The 17552-nt window shown below is 35.8% G+C and overlaps 1 protein-coding gene across 2 annotated transcripts in view; it reads left to right on the top strand.

Moving 5' to 3' along the window:
- The window catches only part of NEGR1 (neuronal growth regulator 1), a 911825-nt gene that overhangs the window by 723036 nt on the left and 171237 nt on the right, over positions 1–17552 (top strand). For both annotated transcript variants that reach the window (XM_027114083.1, XM_027114082.1), the window contains one exon: positions 7481–7632. In XM_027114083.1, coding sequence (XP_026969884.1) covers positions 7481–7632 — 152 coding nt within the window. The remainder of the gene's footprint in view (positions 1–7480; positions 7633–17552) is intronic.

Raw genomic sequence — 17552 nt, 5'->3', positions numbered from 1 at the left:
CTTCCCAGGATTTCTTCTTTGTGAACGTGGTCTCTGCAAAGTGGTTGTGTTGGTATATTGTGGGATGAAATTTGACATTAAAATCATGGGCACATTGATATTAGAAAAGCAGTTCAAGCAGAGAGGAGAAATCTAGTCAAGGCCAGGTTGTCAGGGATACAGGACTCACTGCAGTCAGGGAGATTGACACCTGCACTGTAGCCTTTGTTTATTTGATGTAGGGTTAAAAGGCAATATCCTCCCTGTGCAAATCAATCTGTCACAAGTAAGGCAGCCCAAAGGTCTCTAATCTAAAATTATTAATTTCATTAAAATTCATAAAATAAATAAGACATACATTTTAAATAGGCTAATAAAGTCTAAAATCATTAAAATGTCCTAACATATTATAATAACATTAATTTATTCAAATGTACAACTAAAGATAGATACCCCTTGGGGCTAAGACAGCGATGCATGATATTCTTCAGTCTGTTCCTGGGAATAAATGATACATTGTTTTTGAGCCTTAAGTGCCAAGCAATACAGTAAACCAATAGGTTGCTATAGCAGCATGTTCACATAAATTTTCATATCTCGCTGGTTTCTAGCAGTTCCTACTCCTCCCTCTTTTTACTTTTTTTTTTTTTAATTTACCTTGCATGTCTGTGAAAAGCCTAGATGAGGTTGATAATGTGCATGTAATTGATACTGAGTTTGGCACATCTTGAAATCATGATGCCATGATCCTTTCAGTCACTCTCCTAGATCTTTTCTTTAAAAATACTTTCCTGTAAGCTCAATATTTTAATATTTTCCTGCCCTCTGAGAGGAAATGTATCCGTTCTAAGAAACAGACCCTATCATTGAACAATAATAACACCTATCATATATCTAGTGCCTACTGCATTTGATATATATGTTTGTGTGTGTGTATATATATATATATATATATATATGCATAGATATTACATTTTATACATTTAAAAAACATTCTTACATCAACACTTTGAGATTGGCTTCATTTTTCCCATTTCACAGATGAAAAAACTAAGCATTAAAAAGAAGTAAAGACATAATTCATTCAGTAGAACACGCAATAATTACTTACTGTGCAACTATTAAGTGCCCAGCGCTCTACTACATATTTAGAGTACAATGAATAACAAAACCAACCAGGATCCTTGACTGAATGGAGTTACACTCTAATGGGAAATATAGAACATAATCAAAAGTCACACAAATATATGAAAACTTACAACTGAAATGGTGTTACAAAGAGACGTATTTGATGTTATAATCATGATTTGACCAAGTCAGAGAGAACAAAGTAACTCCATAGCATCACTAGAATTTGGACTTTAGAGACAATTCTGGACTTAAAAATGTTGCATTCTTGACACTCTTCTAGGTTTTATTTTTTTCTGTCATTCTTGATATAGCATGCATATACACTGTGGGGAGAGATTTACTACCACCCAAATATTTAGTGAACCTAGGGGAAGAAAAACAAAAGAGAATTGATGCTGAAGGGGTGTGTGTGTGTGTGTGTGTGTATGTGTGTGTGTGTGTGTGTGTGTGTCAAGGAAGGTAGCCTGAGGAGGGAGGTGAAAGCCCACTTCATGCTTCTCATCTTGGGACTGTGAGTAGTCTGAAAGGCTGACTCCATTGGAGGCTAAAGACACCTGCTGTAAGATGCTGCACTGATGGACAGAGTTAAGCCCATAATAGATGGTTAAAAGGCCTCGAGTCCAGGGAAATCTCCAGACAGCTGGCTGAACTGGACCCTACATTTTTGTTTGACTTTCTACCCCATTAGTTTCACCTTATGGATTGAACCTGGCTTTCCTGGCATGAATGCCACATAGCACTTTGTTATTTAGCTCCACTGCTTTTATTCCCTGGTTTAACTTGATTTCCTTCAACCAACCATGATTTCTGACTTGTCTCTCCAAACTCAAATACAATATCCTGGTTTCTACTTGGTGATCTGAATATATCAATTGCTACTTTGGGAGGATACCAATAGTCAGAAGACCTGGATTTGAATTTTGGTTCTACCACTTATCAGATGGTAGAAAATAAATTTACTTAATTTTTCTATTTTTTTTCTCATCTGTAAAATGGGACTAATAATGCTTACCTCTAGGATTGCTATTAAGATTAGTTGTTATACATTTGAAAATGCTTAAATGTCAGTTTTCCACACTCTTAACACTAAACTTTTTTTGTACAATGTTGAAATTTTTATGTTAGATTACTTCAGTCATAAATGTGTTGAGAATAGCTAACATTTTCTATATACATAAGCATTCCTGCTCACACTGAAAAGACTAGAAATACAGTCATGAATTCAAAGCCAAATATATACCTAAGCTGGAACTTTATCACTGAGAGAGGCATTATAAGGTGTGTTGTGCAAGGACCTATATGCCACCTCAGTGTCATCTTCAGATTTTCAGGTATAGCTAAGGTCCTTTAGATAGTAACTGTGTCATATTTGTCTTTTTTCCTTTGGTTCCTAAATCAAGTATAAGAGGCATTTACGCATCATTTGATAACTAAATTAAAATTCATTTCCATTAAGACCATACCAGAGTTCTTACTATCACCCATGACTTTTTCTAAAGCTCTTTTTTTTGAGTTATATCTTTAGTTCATACTACTTCTTGGAACTCCCACAAGCCTGAAATCTAATGCTGGAAGTAACGTTCCTTTCCTTTGTAAATATAACTCTTATGACTCCAGAACTACTTACCTTCCCCTACTGTCTTCCATCTTTCCTATGCTACCACCCAAATATCAATTAATAAGACTGTATTCATCTTATCCAGTTGTACGACATGATATAGTATTATCCTGTTCTTTTGCAATTCTAGTCTGATAAAAGGTCTATTATCATTCAAGAACACCTCTCCCACTCCGATTTCAAGTTATTTTAATACAGTGTTGTTGTCTGACACACACATGTTTCCTATACCAACAATGAAGTTTTTCTGTGACTATTTGCACCTGAAAGTTTGTTTATCTAGAAATATCTATTGTTACTCCTGATCTGGGAAAGCAGATAATAAACAATAGTCCCAAAATGTGTAGTGAGGCTGGATTTATATAGAAAATTAATGAGGTCAGGTTTAGCTGCTCCATTTATTTTTGCACCCTCAACAATCAGTGCCAATGGCTATGTGGTCAGTTCTGCTGTTGTTATGTTGTGGCCATCCTAGATAGCTACTGCCTAAGAGAGGTTATGATTCTGAAGCTTGTTAACATTTCATGTGTCAGAAATAGAAGTACCGTCATTATTAGTATGTTTTCCACGTGGTGCTTCTGACTGACACTAAAAAATGTAAAGAACTATTCTAATTCAGAGCTAGTTCGTTGGTCAGGTTATGTCAGTTATGAGTTGGCTGCATCTGCTGGCAAAGCAAATAGCTTGCAGTGCACGGATTTATGAGACATTAGCAAAAGACAGAAGAAAGAAGAGGGAGGGCAATGGTATTCAGTATGTGTCCTAGTCCATTTGAGCTACTATAACAAAATACCACAGACTGAGTAGCTTATAAACAAAAGAAATTTATCTCACAGTTCTGGAGGCTGAAAGTCCAAGATCAGGGTGCCAGCATGGTCCAGTGAGAGTCCTCTTTTGGGTCCCAGACTTTTCATTGTATCCTCATATGGCAGAAGAAGCTAGGGATCTCTCTGGAGCCTATTTTATAAAGTACTCATCTCAACCATGAAGCTTCCACCTTCATGACTTTTAAGCACCTCACAAAGACCCCACCTACTAACCCCATTGTCTTTGGGACTTAGGATTTTAATGTATGAATTTTGGGAGGACACAGTCAGATCATAGTGGTTTGGAACAAATTCCTATTGGAGGCAGAGGGTAGAGGACAGCAGAGTCCACAGTAATAGAAGAATCTTATATACATGGGGTCCACTGAATGGTAAAAATGCAAAAAATAAAAACGACCAGGCATTTCTAAGCAACCACTATATGTTTCTGATCTCCTGCTGAGGAAAGTAATGCCATATTTCATTCCTGGCTTATTAGAATTTGTTTCTCTCTTTTTGAGGGTAGGGGCTATAAGAAAACATCTCTCATTCTATAATCTAAGTCAGTATAAGAACCATTCTTTTATAACTTGAAAGAGTTAAGTATTTAGGAAAAGAGAGAATGAACTCCTAAAAAGGCAATATTCTGGATTTAGTTCCCTGGTTTCATTGCAAGGTGTGTTGTTAACTATTGCTTGAGTTGTCACTTTCAGATTTCACATCACTGATGCAAGGAAGTCTGGTTTCAAGCAAGTCTGGGATAAATATGAAAAATCCAGTGGGACGAGGGTCATCCTGTGAATAGGCTCATGTGCACATGCCTGAAGCCTGTCAAGGATTTTCTTTAACACAGAATAACAATTCAGTTTGTCAAATACATGTTTGATAAAAAAAGAATGATTTTCTTTTCAGAAAATATAATTATATCCAAACATATTAGGATAAGTCTGTTTCATAAAAAAAAGCGTCATCAGTTAAAGAGCTCTTTTCTTATTTGTTTTTAGTCAAGGAGTGAAATTACATTAGGGTCATACATAATGGGATTTCTAGGCATGGTTCAATTTTTTTGTATCTAATACCTAAGGGTAGACGTATTCATCTTAAAAGGGTCCCCACAGTGACTAAACCACCCGCTGTTGTAAACACCTGTTTATATATCTGATTCTTCTTGAAAGATCTTCAAAGATTATGTGTTGTCCAGCTTACCCCCTAATCACCTAGTATAGAACTCATCTTTGTAGTAAGTAACGACTATTTTCAGAATTGGTTTAAATAGCTGAGAAACCCTCCATCTACCACTACCCCCAGGATCTCTGTAGGAAAATCACAGAAATACACCTTCCAGAGATATACATCATCTCAGAAGTCTCTCTCCCTCAATGTCAGCTTTGGAAATGCTGCCCCAGTCATCTACCAGGTGAAGACAGGTTCTTAAATGGTGCTTGATGAGTCAGTACTTCTAAAACTCCCAACTATGGAAGAATGGAAGCTTTGGACTCTTCCAGTCATCTCAGACAGATAACGTCCTCTAGAGGAAGAACATTCCCCCAGAGAAGATGCCTTCCTTTTTTTATTGACCATAATCACCTGCCAGGCTGATCGCAGCAGCAGGAGTTGCTGCTGCTAAAGTGTGACTGATGTGCCACTTTGGTAAGAATTCACATAACACTGCTGGACACGGGCCAGGAATGGGTCTGCATGCACAGAGCATGGATGCACTGCATGATTTAGCACCATCTGGGGCTTGCCTTCAGACACGTTAAAGGGCAGAGAATTGGAACCCAACTCAGAACGACAGCCATAAGGAACATAAGCAAACAGTGCTGTGAAGTAACTGATTACACTCCCTTGATATTTCCTCCCCAGAGCCTAGCCAAATGAAGACCCTAACTAATCTTTTCTCAATTCTTTAGTAGCAAAATGAATCTTGGTTTTGGGAGATGGGGCACAAAAGGGGTTTAATAGTCTTGGGAGTTGCTGAGTCCTCTGGAGAATGTAGCCATAGCAGAGACATGGGCAAATTGATTTAAGCCATAATGCTGAAGCTTGCAGGACAATGAAACTGTGAATTTTTATACATAACATATACTAATTGGTTAAAAATAAATGTATTGATGTGATGCAGAAAAGTAGGGAATAACCATTGTGGGATTTTAGCATAAATATTGATAGATTTGCAATATGAGACAGATGACTAAATGCTGTCATATCCTTGATATTTGATAACCTGTTTTCTTGTGTCAGAGTTGGAGGTCATTAGGTTTATTGCTCAAGTTAAAGTTTTTTAATATTTATTCAACTCAACGTTTTATTAATCTGATTAAAGTTTGAGTTTTGAATAAGCCAAATTCAGCTATTACATGAAATACAAATAATTCCCAGATGATCAAGCATGGTTGCTTATTTTAATCTGCATTTAACTACAGTATATTTTATCTAAATTCAGATGCAAGTCACATAACATAATGCAAAGGAGTTCAACCTAAACTCTCAGGGGAATGCCATTTATTAGCATCTTCATGATTAAATAAATATTTAGTACTAAGACTTGAACACATTAAAGAAGAAAAGCTAACTGCCATTTGAGCTATGAGCTTACATATCACATATTGTGATCAGCACATTTCTTTCACAATAAACTTTGGGGTTAGTTAGGGAGAAGTTATTATTTGGTTGGCATCTCATTATAGCAGAATTCATATTTAGAGAGAGAATTTTTTGACAGGGCCACTGAAGGGGACTTAACAATCCCTGTGTTGTGGGGCTGTCACCCGAACTCCATTGACCTATGAACTATGTATTATATATCCAAGATACCACTATTAAAGTGCTAGGTAGAACTCAAATATAAAATGAAGTATGTCCATATGGCCTTGCCTTTTAAGAAATTTAAAACAATTCAGTTTATTTGGGTAGACTCGTATGTATGGAAGCTGCTAGAGAGAACAACGCAAGAATATGGCTTTGGTTTTATAAATTCTACAACAATTTGGAGAGCAACATGTAGAGCAAGAGGCAGAGACAGAGAGAGGAGAGTCGTTTAAGGAGAGTAGAGTAGGAGAGATAGGACATAGGTCAGACTTAAATGAGGAGGGAGGAATCTGGTTCTCAGAGATAAAAGGGAATGGTGGCCATTGGGGGAAGATTCAGGAAAAGTGTGAAGCAAAAGCGAGACTGTCAAGCATTGAAAACAGTAGAGCTATGCCGGCCTATCTGAGAGTAGGGGCCTCTGCTGGTAAGTCTGGAGCGAGAACGTTGAGTAGTCAGGGTGGAATCAGGTAAAACTGAATCCTATATGGAGGCCCAGAAAGGTTAAAGGAGTTTCCGAAACACATTAGTAAAGTGTGGCAAAGATAAGACTCAACTTTAAATACGATCCTCAGTATTATACTGCAGGCTTTTCCTAGGTTTAACAGCAAGTCATCTGTCTGGGTTATATCTACAAAGTAGCAGTAAGTGTTGACCCTGGACTCAGAACCATCCCACCACAGTTGTAGGATTAACTTTCATGAAAGTTACCTAATAATATCATCTGAGATGGCTAAGACATATTCTAGCCAACTTTTTAGAAATCATGAGTTTGTGTTTTTAAAGGAATCGTTATATTTAATTCCCTTTACTTTTTCTTGACTTTAACAGTTGAGATACCATTGCTGTAGTGTGTTTAATTTTCTAAAATACAAGTCAATGTATGAATAGGACATGTGGCTATCTAAGCTGTGTTTGTTATATAGCACAAATAATCCCATGGGAACAGTCTACCGCTGTCATACAACCTCTCTTCCCTAATATCTACTACTGTAAGGAAATATAATTGCACTATTATCATGTTATATGCTAACAGCAGCATGGTCAAAACTGTCTATGTGTTGCCATGACAACCCCATCTAAGATAAAAATGGTATTCACAACACGTATTTACCTAGAGTTTATTTTTGTCCTTTAGGCTCTTCAGTGGCCAACAAGGAATTATTATTCAGAATTTTAGCACAAGATCCATTCTCACTGTTACCAATGTGACACAGGAGCACTTCGGCAACTATACTTGTGTGGCTGTCAACAAGCTAGGCACAACCAATGCGAGCCTGCCTCTCAACCGTAAGTAACACAGGGCTGCCAAAATGCTCCCAGGGCCTTTTGGCTCCTATCTATAGAGCTCAGCCTGATGTGACATGTTCCTTACACAATATCCTTACACAGGAAATTTGGCCCCAAAATAATCAGCGTGTTGGAGAATTTTATAATCCCTATAGAATTCCATATGTGCTTAGAAAAATATCTTAGATCTGAGAAAAGGGAAAAATCATATAAATAATAGGATCCACTAAAAATGTCTTCTGACTGAAGACAGTTGGTTTGGTAGAACTTAGTTTTTGTTGTGTTTTGTTTTTAAAGATGTGTTATATTTCAGCATAGATTAATTTAGATTGAATTTACTCTTGGTTGGCTTTCTTTAGATGTTTATCTTGAGATAGTGAGAATTTCACATGCCATAAACAAGATAAAATAGTAAGTAAATGATCATGGACAAAATATTTTATCCACATAGATAATGTTTTTACTCAAAAGTGTATTTTGAAATACAACTTAAGGTTTTACTAAAATAGGTACTTTATTTCTAATGTGTCTTAGTTCCGAAGGACTAGAAATGAAAAAAGAAGAGCAAACACAAGGATTAGTGGAAGGGAAAGAAATATATGTTAATGTTTTCTCCTACAATTAGTTTTAGTGCTTTTCAGAAGCTGAGTAACCAACAAATTGTTATAACCATAAACTATTCCTGATTTTGAAGTGGAGTGTTTCTCAAAATGTTCACAGAAAACTATAGAGAATACACGGTCTTTTCAGTTCCACAAAGTTATCTGAACCATACTGATCTTTGATAATTTATATTTTTATAGTAACCTGACATATGTATATTTATGTTATCATCCTGTGTTAGTAAGCTGTCTCTGAAAAATGAAAATACTGTGAGTTCATCACAAACATGATCATTTCTATTTTGCAGAAATGGGGAACGGGATATGTAATATCCTTACTGTTTAAAAACATACTATAATAAGAAGTTTCATGATTTATGAACTTTGAATTGTCATGATTTAAGAAACTCTGTTGCTAAATAAAATATATCAGTTGGTTGTTAATAGAAAATAATCATTTGAAAATGATTTGTGCTATATGTACTTTTAAAGCATCACATCATTTATTATTCCAGCTTAATATTACGAAGTATTTCTTAGTATCCCACACTCTGAAAGAAAAGCATTGCTTGCTGTGCAATAGCCAAAGTATAATATACTTGCTTAAGTTTCTTCCATGAGGATTATTTATTTTGTGTAATTATGAATAATATCATTGAAAATATTATAGAGCAATATGAATTCCAATTTAATGTAAATATTGATACTTCTTTTGGTATGTTATTAATATTTTAAATGTTTTAAATATTCAAGAACCTGAAGGAGTAAATGAATTAAACAAAATAAAGACAAATTTAAGGCTTAATAACACATTAACTTTTGCTATTTAAATTTCTAAATCACACTCTGATTTTCAAAACCCAAGCATTAATGACTGTGACGAATTAGGAACAATTATCACTGGTCTGTTTGCTTTACCCTGGCAACCTTAGTGCAGTCCTCTGGATATAATGCACTGCTGAAAAGGCTCCTAAATGTGGTATCTTCAGAATGGACTCTAATTGTCTTCCTTTGCCACTGGCTTTCTGTAGGTAGAAGTGCTAAGAATTACTAGTGAAATTTGATTAATTCGTTAAGAAAGACCTGCAAATCTTGCCTGTAATTTTGAACACAGCCCTGAAGTTTGAAGAAATATCTGTATATTCAAAACTCTTGTATGACCTCACCGGAAACTCTTATTGCACTAAGCATTTCTATTTTTTACATTAATTACTTTTGTTAGTTTTTATCTCTCCACCAAATTATATTTGTTGAGAAGACAGTATCAATATCTGATTAATCATTTTATCTCCCATATCGTTATGCACAGTGTCTGCTATTTAATAGACGATTAGCAAATCTTTAGTGAATAAGTGAATTAGTTAAACATTGAATAAGTGATGGAATGTATCATGAATAAATGAATGAATGAACTGAGTTTTAGCTGTAGAATGTGTATTATAATCTCTAGCTATACAAGGCAATATCACAGTGATGACAACACTTGTTGTGAGCTTACTATAGAATAGATCCTATTCTAATCTCTTCATATGGATTTGTTCCTTTAATACTCACACAATCCAAAAAGGTAAATTCTGTAATTCCCTTCTTACAGATGAGGAAAACAAGATGAAGAGAGTTAAAACCTTGACCAAAGTCAAATGGTTCATAAGTGACAAAGCAAAAATCTGAATCCTGACAGTCTGGGTTCAGGGCCTCAGCTTTTAACTTCTATGTTTCACTGTCTCCCACTATGATAAACATAAAACCATCGATGGAGATAAATTTTATCATTTGCAACATATTTTGGAAAGATATACCTCTACATGTAACATGCTTGCCCTTCTTAGGGTTTTTATGAACTTAAATAATTTAGGGTGCTATTCTTCAATAGATAAAAACTCTATTTAAATAAATGTTTAGAAATAAACAACATCCACCAGATATAAAATTTAAGTAATATGAAAGATGAATGGGGTTAATGTTTGACTGAAAAATTATTAAAAATGAGACTCAGAGACATTTAAACACACATTTTTATGGGATTTTAAAACTCTTTGGAATGGTACAGTTATCCAACACAGGCATTGTAAGTCTTCATTGAAATCTTCAGCTTTCTTAAAGTTCTTATGAAACTAGCTGGAGAGAGCAATGTGTCCCTTAATAAGAATTCCTGTCGTATATTCACAAGGTCTGTGGATGGGAAGGTCTTCAACCTCTAAACTGATCCAAAACTAGTGGCCAGTCCTAAGCTGATCTAATATTAGCCTATGACCTGCTAAAGAATTTTAAAAAATCTTTTATTGACTATCAGCCCTTCCTATAGTCAAGGGAGTGTGTAAAACTAACTCGCCCATCTTCTAATCTAGGAGAAAAGAGTTAGGCTCCAAAGAGTCTGCCACATGTGTCCATGATGATATGTGGAACATACCATAAGTAAAAAAAAAAAATCATATTTTCATGATTTGTATCCATGAATAGTTAATATGCTCAAAGAGAAGGTAATCATAAATGTGAATCTCCTAGTATAGTGGTTATACATAGCAAACACTCTATTGAGTGTTATCCACTGAGAATCAGGTCCCCATCTATAACTATTTAGGATAAATCCTGACTCTGTTACAATCTACTCCTGATTTGTAATAACCTACATTTTCCAGATCAACAAGAAAGCAAAAGGCAAGAAGTTGTAGTTTAGAGTTCTGCCATAACTAAGACCATCCAAAAAGGAATGTAGCACTTTTTGGTGTATAAATGTGTGTGTGTGTGTGTGTGTTTCACATAAAGGGAGACAAGCAGGTCATAATGTGAACCACAGTTCTACCACATATAGTTGTGAGATTTTGAGTAAGTTACCTAAATGCCAAAGCTTCAGTTACTTCACTTATAAAATGAGGGCAATAATAGCTCCCACCTACGGGATAAAAATTAAATGGGAGGATGCATGTAAAGCACTTAACACTTAGCCTGGATCAAAGTAAGCATTGAATAAATGCTAGTCATTGTTATTATATCACATCCCCAAAGAACACTCAGTTCAATTGTTTTCAAAAACTATATATAGATGGCTGAACTTATTTGATGACTGACTGTCCAGTACTTTACTGAGGGTTTAGAAAGTAAGTTATCATTGGCAAGCCAGGGAGAAGGCATGCAAATTTGATATAATGTCCCAACTCTAGCTCATAACTTAACCTCATCCCTTGCTCAGTGCATGAACCAGACTTTATGGCACTAATTCCAGGTTAAATATGATGTTCACAGCATAGAGGTTCAGACATCTAGGAGATTTAAAGAGTAAAGGCAGAAGTAAAACGATTGTCCTATGAGGCTCTGATCGTTTATTCAATAGCAATATTCATTCATCAAATATATATATTGACTGTCTACAATGTACAAAGCACTGTGCTAGATGTTGGAAAGAAAAGTATTCATAGAAAGGGAACTTCCTCAAAGAGTTCTCAAGTGAATGAGCGGAGAGGTACAAGAAACAGATAACTGTAACGCAGTATAGTCAACAGTAGCATACAAGGGCAGAGAAGAGCCTCTTAATCCAGTTTGAGGGCCATGAAATGACTGTCAGCTAGAGTAGGTATATCACCATATGAATTATAACTAAGCTAAAACTCAAAATATTATTTTAGCCATCATTGTCTTATTTTCAAAGGCAGAACTTTGCAGAGTACATTCAACAACAATCATGAGCACAATGTAGTGACACAGATGAAAGAATGATATACTCAGTCTTAATGACTCAGGGCAAGCTATAGAGGAGACCCTTGAAATAAGGATGTGATTGGGTTGAGCCTGGGTGTGGGAATGGGAGAGAGAAAAATACTCCTGTATGGAACAGCTCATGTAAAGACATGGCGGTATGAAGCAATCTGATACATTTGAAGACATGGTAGTATTTCAATATGGTTAGAGTAAAAGTTGGGAGAAGAGAATGTTAACAGATGAGACTGGACAAGTTGGGAGACTTAGGACAGAAAGGACTGCAGATGAGTTTGGACTTTATCCTTCTGGTTTTGTAGAGCCACTGAAGCATTTTAATAAAGGAAGGACATAAACTGATTTAGTTTCTGAAACACTTTCTTAGGCAATGTGGAGGGCTAACTGCACAAAAAGAGTAACAGAGATGAGAGAGATAATTAGGACAGTTAATGACCAAATCTGAAGAGAATGGGAAGGAAATTGTGGGAATTTAGATAACTTCCAAAGTTTAGTTTGGGTGACATTAACCAAGCTAGAACATAACAGGAGGATTAGCCATTTTATATTTGGAGAGAAGGTGGAGATTGAAAAAGAGAAATGTTTTTAACTTTAGACATACTCATTTGGAGGCAATGTCCAATAGGTAGCTGCACTTTATAAAGTCCAGAATGGAGATATGATCTGGAAGCTCTCAGCATGGGTGTGGTAGTTTTCACTCTGAGAGTAAATAAGATTTCTCTTGAAGGCCACGTGGAGTGAAAAGATGAGCAAAGACTGAAATCCAAGTAAAATCAGCATTGAGGAGTGAGGAGAGAAGGAGAAGCATCCTGTAGAAGCATGTGGATTCGGGGTGGATGGAGATGCCAGAGGAGGACAGTGCCACGGAAGCCTGTCTGCAAGAGAGAGGGTCAGCAGTGTCTGATGCTACATTGGGCCAGAGAAAGTCTGAAAATCAGCCACTGTCTCTGACAATTGGCAGCTACTGGTGATCTTTGCCAAAGCAGTTTCTATAGAAAACTGGGAGTAGAAGCCAGATTAAATTTAAATAAGTAGATTCAATTTAACAAGTTGATGAAGAAATAGAGACATGTGTACTAAATACTCTTTCTATAGGCTAGGCTCTGAAAGGAAGAACACAGACTGATGATCTGCCTGGATGCCTCATCAGCTGGCCTGACGTGGGCTTCTTTTCTGATGAATAGGCCTAATGGTCAGGTGTATATCAACAACTCCCTGACCTGCAAAGATGCAGCACTGTAGTCTTTGGTGAACAATACTTCGCATGCTTTTGCTTTTTTGCAAGCCTCCCTCATTCTAGATTCTTAGCCTCTTTTCTCACAACTTTCTCGGGTCCCAGAGAAGCAAGAAATGGCTTTGATTTAATATGAAGTCACCTTAAATTCTTTTGCCTTCCGTGACCTATAGACTTTAGACTGTAATTGTAAGAGGAGCTGTCATTCTAAGCAGAGATGTCAGTAATTTCATCAATAGAATTACTTCAGGTAGAGAGTATATACTTTTTCAAGTAAGGGGAAAGCAAAATTTATGGAAAAAAACTATAGGAGAGTTAGTATACAATGAATCCCTCATCCTCTAGATTACGTGTCCAGAAATTTCTGAAGTATGTCTGTGTTATAAAAAGTCTCTTTGTGAGAGAGAGGTAGAGAAAGAGACAGAGACAGAGAGAGAGAGGGAGAGAGAAAGAGAAAATATTCTGCAGATCACTGTAGATCAGCCTCAGGGATCAATGTTTTAACAAACTTAATAATGGATGACAGCGTGTCAACTCTTCATAGCAAAATTCCTTATTAAGTAAAAAATTTGGGATTCAGAATTATTGGGGATTTTATTATTATTTTTCAATCGTGTTTTTTGCTTCCTGAACGTGAGCAACTGAAAGAGATGATTCCTCTAAGTCTTCTCCTTAAAGAATGTGAACTGAATAGTCCCATCCTGCCATCTATGGGTCCAGTTCATCAAATGTGCATCATCATTTGATCAGTAATTTAGTAACCAGTAAAAGTCATTTTCATAAGTAAAACATGTATATGCTTTGTTTCCTACTTTCTCATTATAGGACACATATTATAAGGCTCAATCTAAAGGGAAATAAGGAAAGATAATTACTTAAGAAGGAAGAAATCTTAGAACTCTATATAAATAATATACTTAACATTTATATAGCTTTGGTTTAATACAGTCTTCTCATGAGACCTAATATGTGAAAGTATTTAGAACAACTCAAGGTTTAATATTAAGAAAATCTTTTCTTACAGTCTCAAATAGGTAACAATAATATTGCTACAACGCATGGTTGCCAAACCACCCTTTAATATGTTTCCTAAAGGTGGTGTCAAATATTTTGCTAGAACATAGGTCCTAATGATGCTACAGGGACTTATCTCCTTTTCTTGTGAGCGTGGGGTGTGTGTGTGCACACATATGCATGAATCTGCATTTATTCAAATAACAAAGTATTTATTTACTTCAGAAATATTACACATAAAATATTCAAAGGACTCACCAAAACTTTGTCTTTTCCCTCTCTTAGTAACGCTGTGGAGACAATAATGAAGTTCCAATTTTAAATGCTTTATACAATCAAGGGCTATTTAACTTTCTGGAAAATCTCTTCTCATTTTAGAGAATATTTCTTCCCAGTCTATTTAATTTGATGGACACCTCCTCTTTGAGATTAAAAAAAAAAAAAGTCAGTAGCTCTTATCCAAAGGGAAAATGAGAAGGACTATTGGAGAAAGAATGTGTGTAGCATAACAGTTTTTCCCTGTTTAGATCTGACTGATGCAGGCAAACTTTATTTTTTGACTGATTTGTTGAATATGGAACCAGCTGTGCCCTTGCAAGTAATATTTCAGCTCTCTGCTTGCTTCAAATGTCCCCACATGCCACTAAGCAACTGTATGAGCTCTCTGTTACTTTTGCCTATTATAATGAACCCTGATTTCATGTGAAAGGTGATACCATGAATTTGAATGATTCATATTTTAGATTGAAATTGATCTCCCCTCCTGCAACTTAAAAGAGATAGGGTTTTCATTTTGGTTGAAAGAGTCAGCAATAAATTTAGACTCGTTGATTATTAAAGACAGCATGCTATGTGAGCCAACTTGCTTTATCCTCACAGCTTTATGATGTTAATGGAAACCCTCTCTTGGATGCCCTAGCAATAAATATTTGACAAAAATTAGGTTTGCAGATACAGGTAGATTTTGATATAGCTAAATCGGCCTATCAGATGGCACTCTACTAAACTGAAATATACATGCACAGTCATAATCATCACACAAATAGTGGATGTATACAAATTTGCTGAAATGGAGTTATGAGTACAGCCAGAGGAGAATTTTTGCTCCCTGACCTCATACCTAGATCCTATGTATTCTCAAGAAGCTAGACACAAAATGGTCATTCATTGCCATACTTAAGAGATGATATCCAACAGTTTGAAGTCTTAAAGGATATTTGGTCCTGTACAAAACAACCACAAAAAAATTGGTCTACACTAAAAGGTCCTTAAAATTTGGTCCTATTCAAAACGTCCATAAGTGTATTTGGTCCTTTCCAAATGGTATTGGACAGGACTAAATATCAAAGACCTTTTGGCATGTACCAATGTCTCATGGACATTTTGGACAAGACCAAAATCTGCTAAACAGTTGAAGCAGTTAGAATAACTGTTAAAACCTGTGGTGTTCCAGTTCATCAAATTGCTGCTAGTGAGAACCAAAAACAGATACTGACAGAGCTTTTGTTATCCGTGTCAAATGGCAGAACTCTGGAGCTAGAGTAGGTCTCAGATATTACCTAGTCAAATTTTTTCAAACTTTTTAAAGCAATGCGTTCTTTTGTTTCCACAAATAAAACCTTATGCAAACCCTTAATATAAAACAAAGATAAAATTGGAGTTCATTTGGTTGATTTGGAGGTAAATCTGGAAAATCCCATCTTTTTCCTTTATATCACAATGCATAGTGACCCGCAGGCCTGTCCAGAAAATTAGGTTTGAAATCTTCCAGGCTAGATCTATCCTTTTACTTTGTAGGTGAGGGGGACTGAGGCCCAAAGAAGGTGATTGAGAACCCAAAGTTGTACGTTGCACAGCAGATCTAGAGCTAGAACTTAGTTTTCCTGCTCTCATTCCAGTGTTCTTTCCACTCTCTAGGCCAACCACCAAAAGCTTTGGAATCAAACAGATCTGAATTGAAACCACAATCCTGCGTGCAAGATGTTAGACAGTTCTCTCAAACCCAATCTTTAAACATCAGTTGTCTCACCTACAAAATAGGGTAAATAACTTATTCTTATAGGGTTGTTGTGATGATTAATTGGGATAGGATATGTAAAATGTTGTATAAAGCACCTAATCCAGAGAAAGTGCTCATTAAATGTTAGTTTGCTTTTCTGTCCTCTCTGTTACATATAATCCAAATGTTGAAGAGTAAACCAATAGAGGCTTGGAGCTATATAACCTCAATAACTGTAACTTGATCTCACTAGATATCAGAGAACAGACTAGTTCTTGATTCCTTTATTAATGCACTTATATATATTGCTGTGATATTGTCTTTTTTATTAGAATTATTAATTAAATCAGCCATGCACATAAGTATTCACTTGTAATGATGAAAAAAAAAGTGGTCAGGTTGATAGAGAGGGTTGTACAAAATTAATTACTCTACTGATGTGTTTCTCTCAGGTTAAGAGGCAGTTTGACAGCTGCATCCTCAAGCTGCTGAGATGGCATATACATTCATACAGCTGACAAGGGTCAGTAAATGCCAAAGGGAGAAGGGAGATTTTGTATTTGCCGTTGTCAGTGATCAGACTTGAAATGTATCAGGCTTGTGGAAGTTTGGTACCAAAAAGATCAAAAGATGTTTCAAATTTAACCACAAAATTTTATTAGGAGCTCTAGCCTGAGAGTCAGACAATTTAGTTTCTGGCCCTTACTTGGAGGGGTTCTTAAGCAAAGCACTTAACTCACTGGACTCAGTTTCCTCATTTATAAAATGAGGAGAATAGAATAATCTAATCTCCAAGTTTTCTTTCATCTGTAATCTTTAAGATTCTAAGAAATCTATATATGTTTTTTAAAAGTAGTATTTATGTATGGATTGTTATTAAAAACTGTTACACTTACTTCTTAACAAAGTAGAAATACTGACAATATTTTTCCCTTCTGTACATTTTTTGTCATTGAACTCCTAATTATTTTTTTATTGACAGAAAAAATTGTATTTTAATGTGTTTTTCTCTTTGGTGCGTTTCCACTGCTGGCCTAATCATTTTGTCATCTCTACAAATAATTTTACTCTCCAGGGAAATTTCCTTTATGTTCACAGTTTCAATTCTGTTGGCCAATAACCTGTGAAAAGGCACTAGAATAGACCTCCTTGCTTGCTATTTTATTTCACAAAGCTCTAACACTATAACAACTTAGGCCAAAATGTGACACTATATATATGGGAGTTGTTGTTATTAAGACTTTGTAAAAATGAGAACATTCCAACATTTCCAGCCTAAAGAAAACATATTAGCAGCCTCTACCTTCTGCAGCTACTTCCCTAGTCTTTTCTCTGACAGAGCATACTGGAGGTCCTGTGA

Source organism: Aethalodelphis obliquidens, unplaced genomic scaffold, assembly GCF_003676395.1.
Source record: "Aethalodelphis obliquidens isolate GAN/ISIS:26980383/991018 unplaced genomic scaffold, ASM367639v1 scaffold13, whole genome shotgun sequence".
Taxonomy (NCBI): domain Eukaryota; kingdom Metazoa; phylum Chordata; class Mammalia; order Artiodactyla; family Delphinidae; genus Aethalodelphis; species Aethalodelphis obliquidens.
The sequence above is the reverse complement of the archived record's forward strand: the minus strand, read 5'-3'. Positions and strand labels throughout refer to the sequence as shown.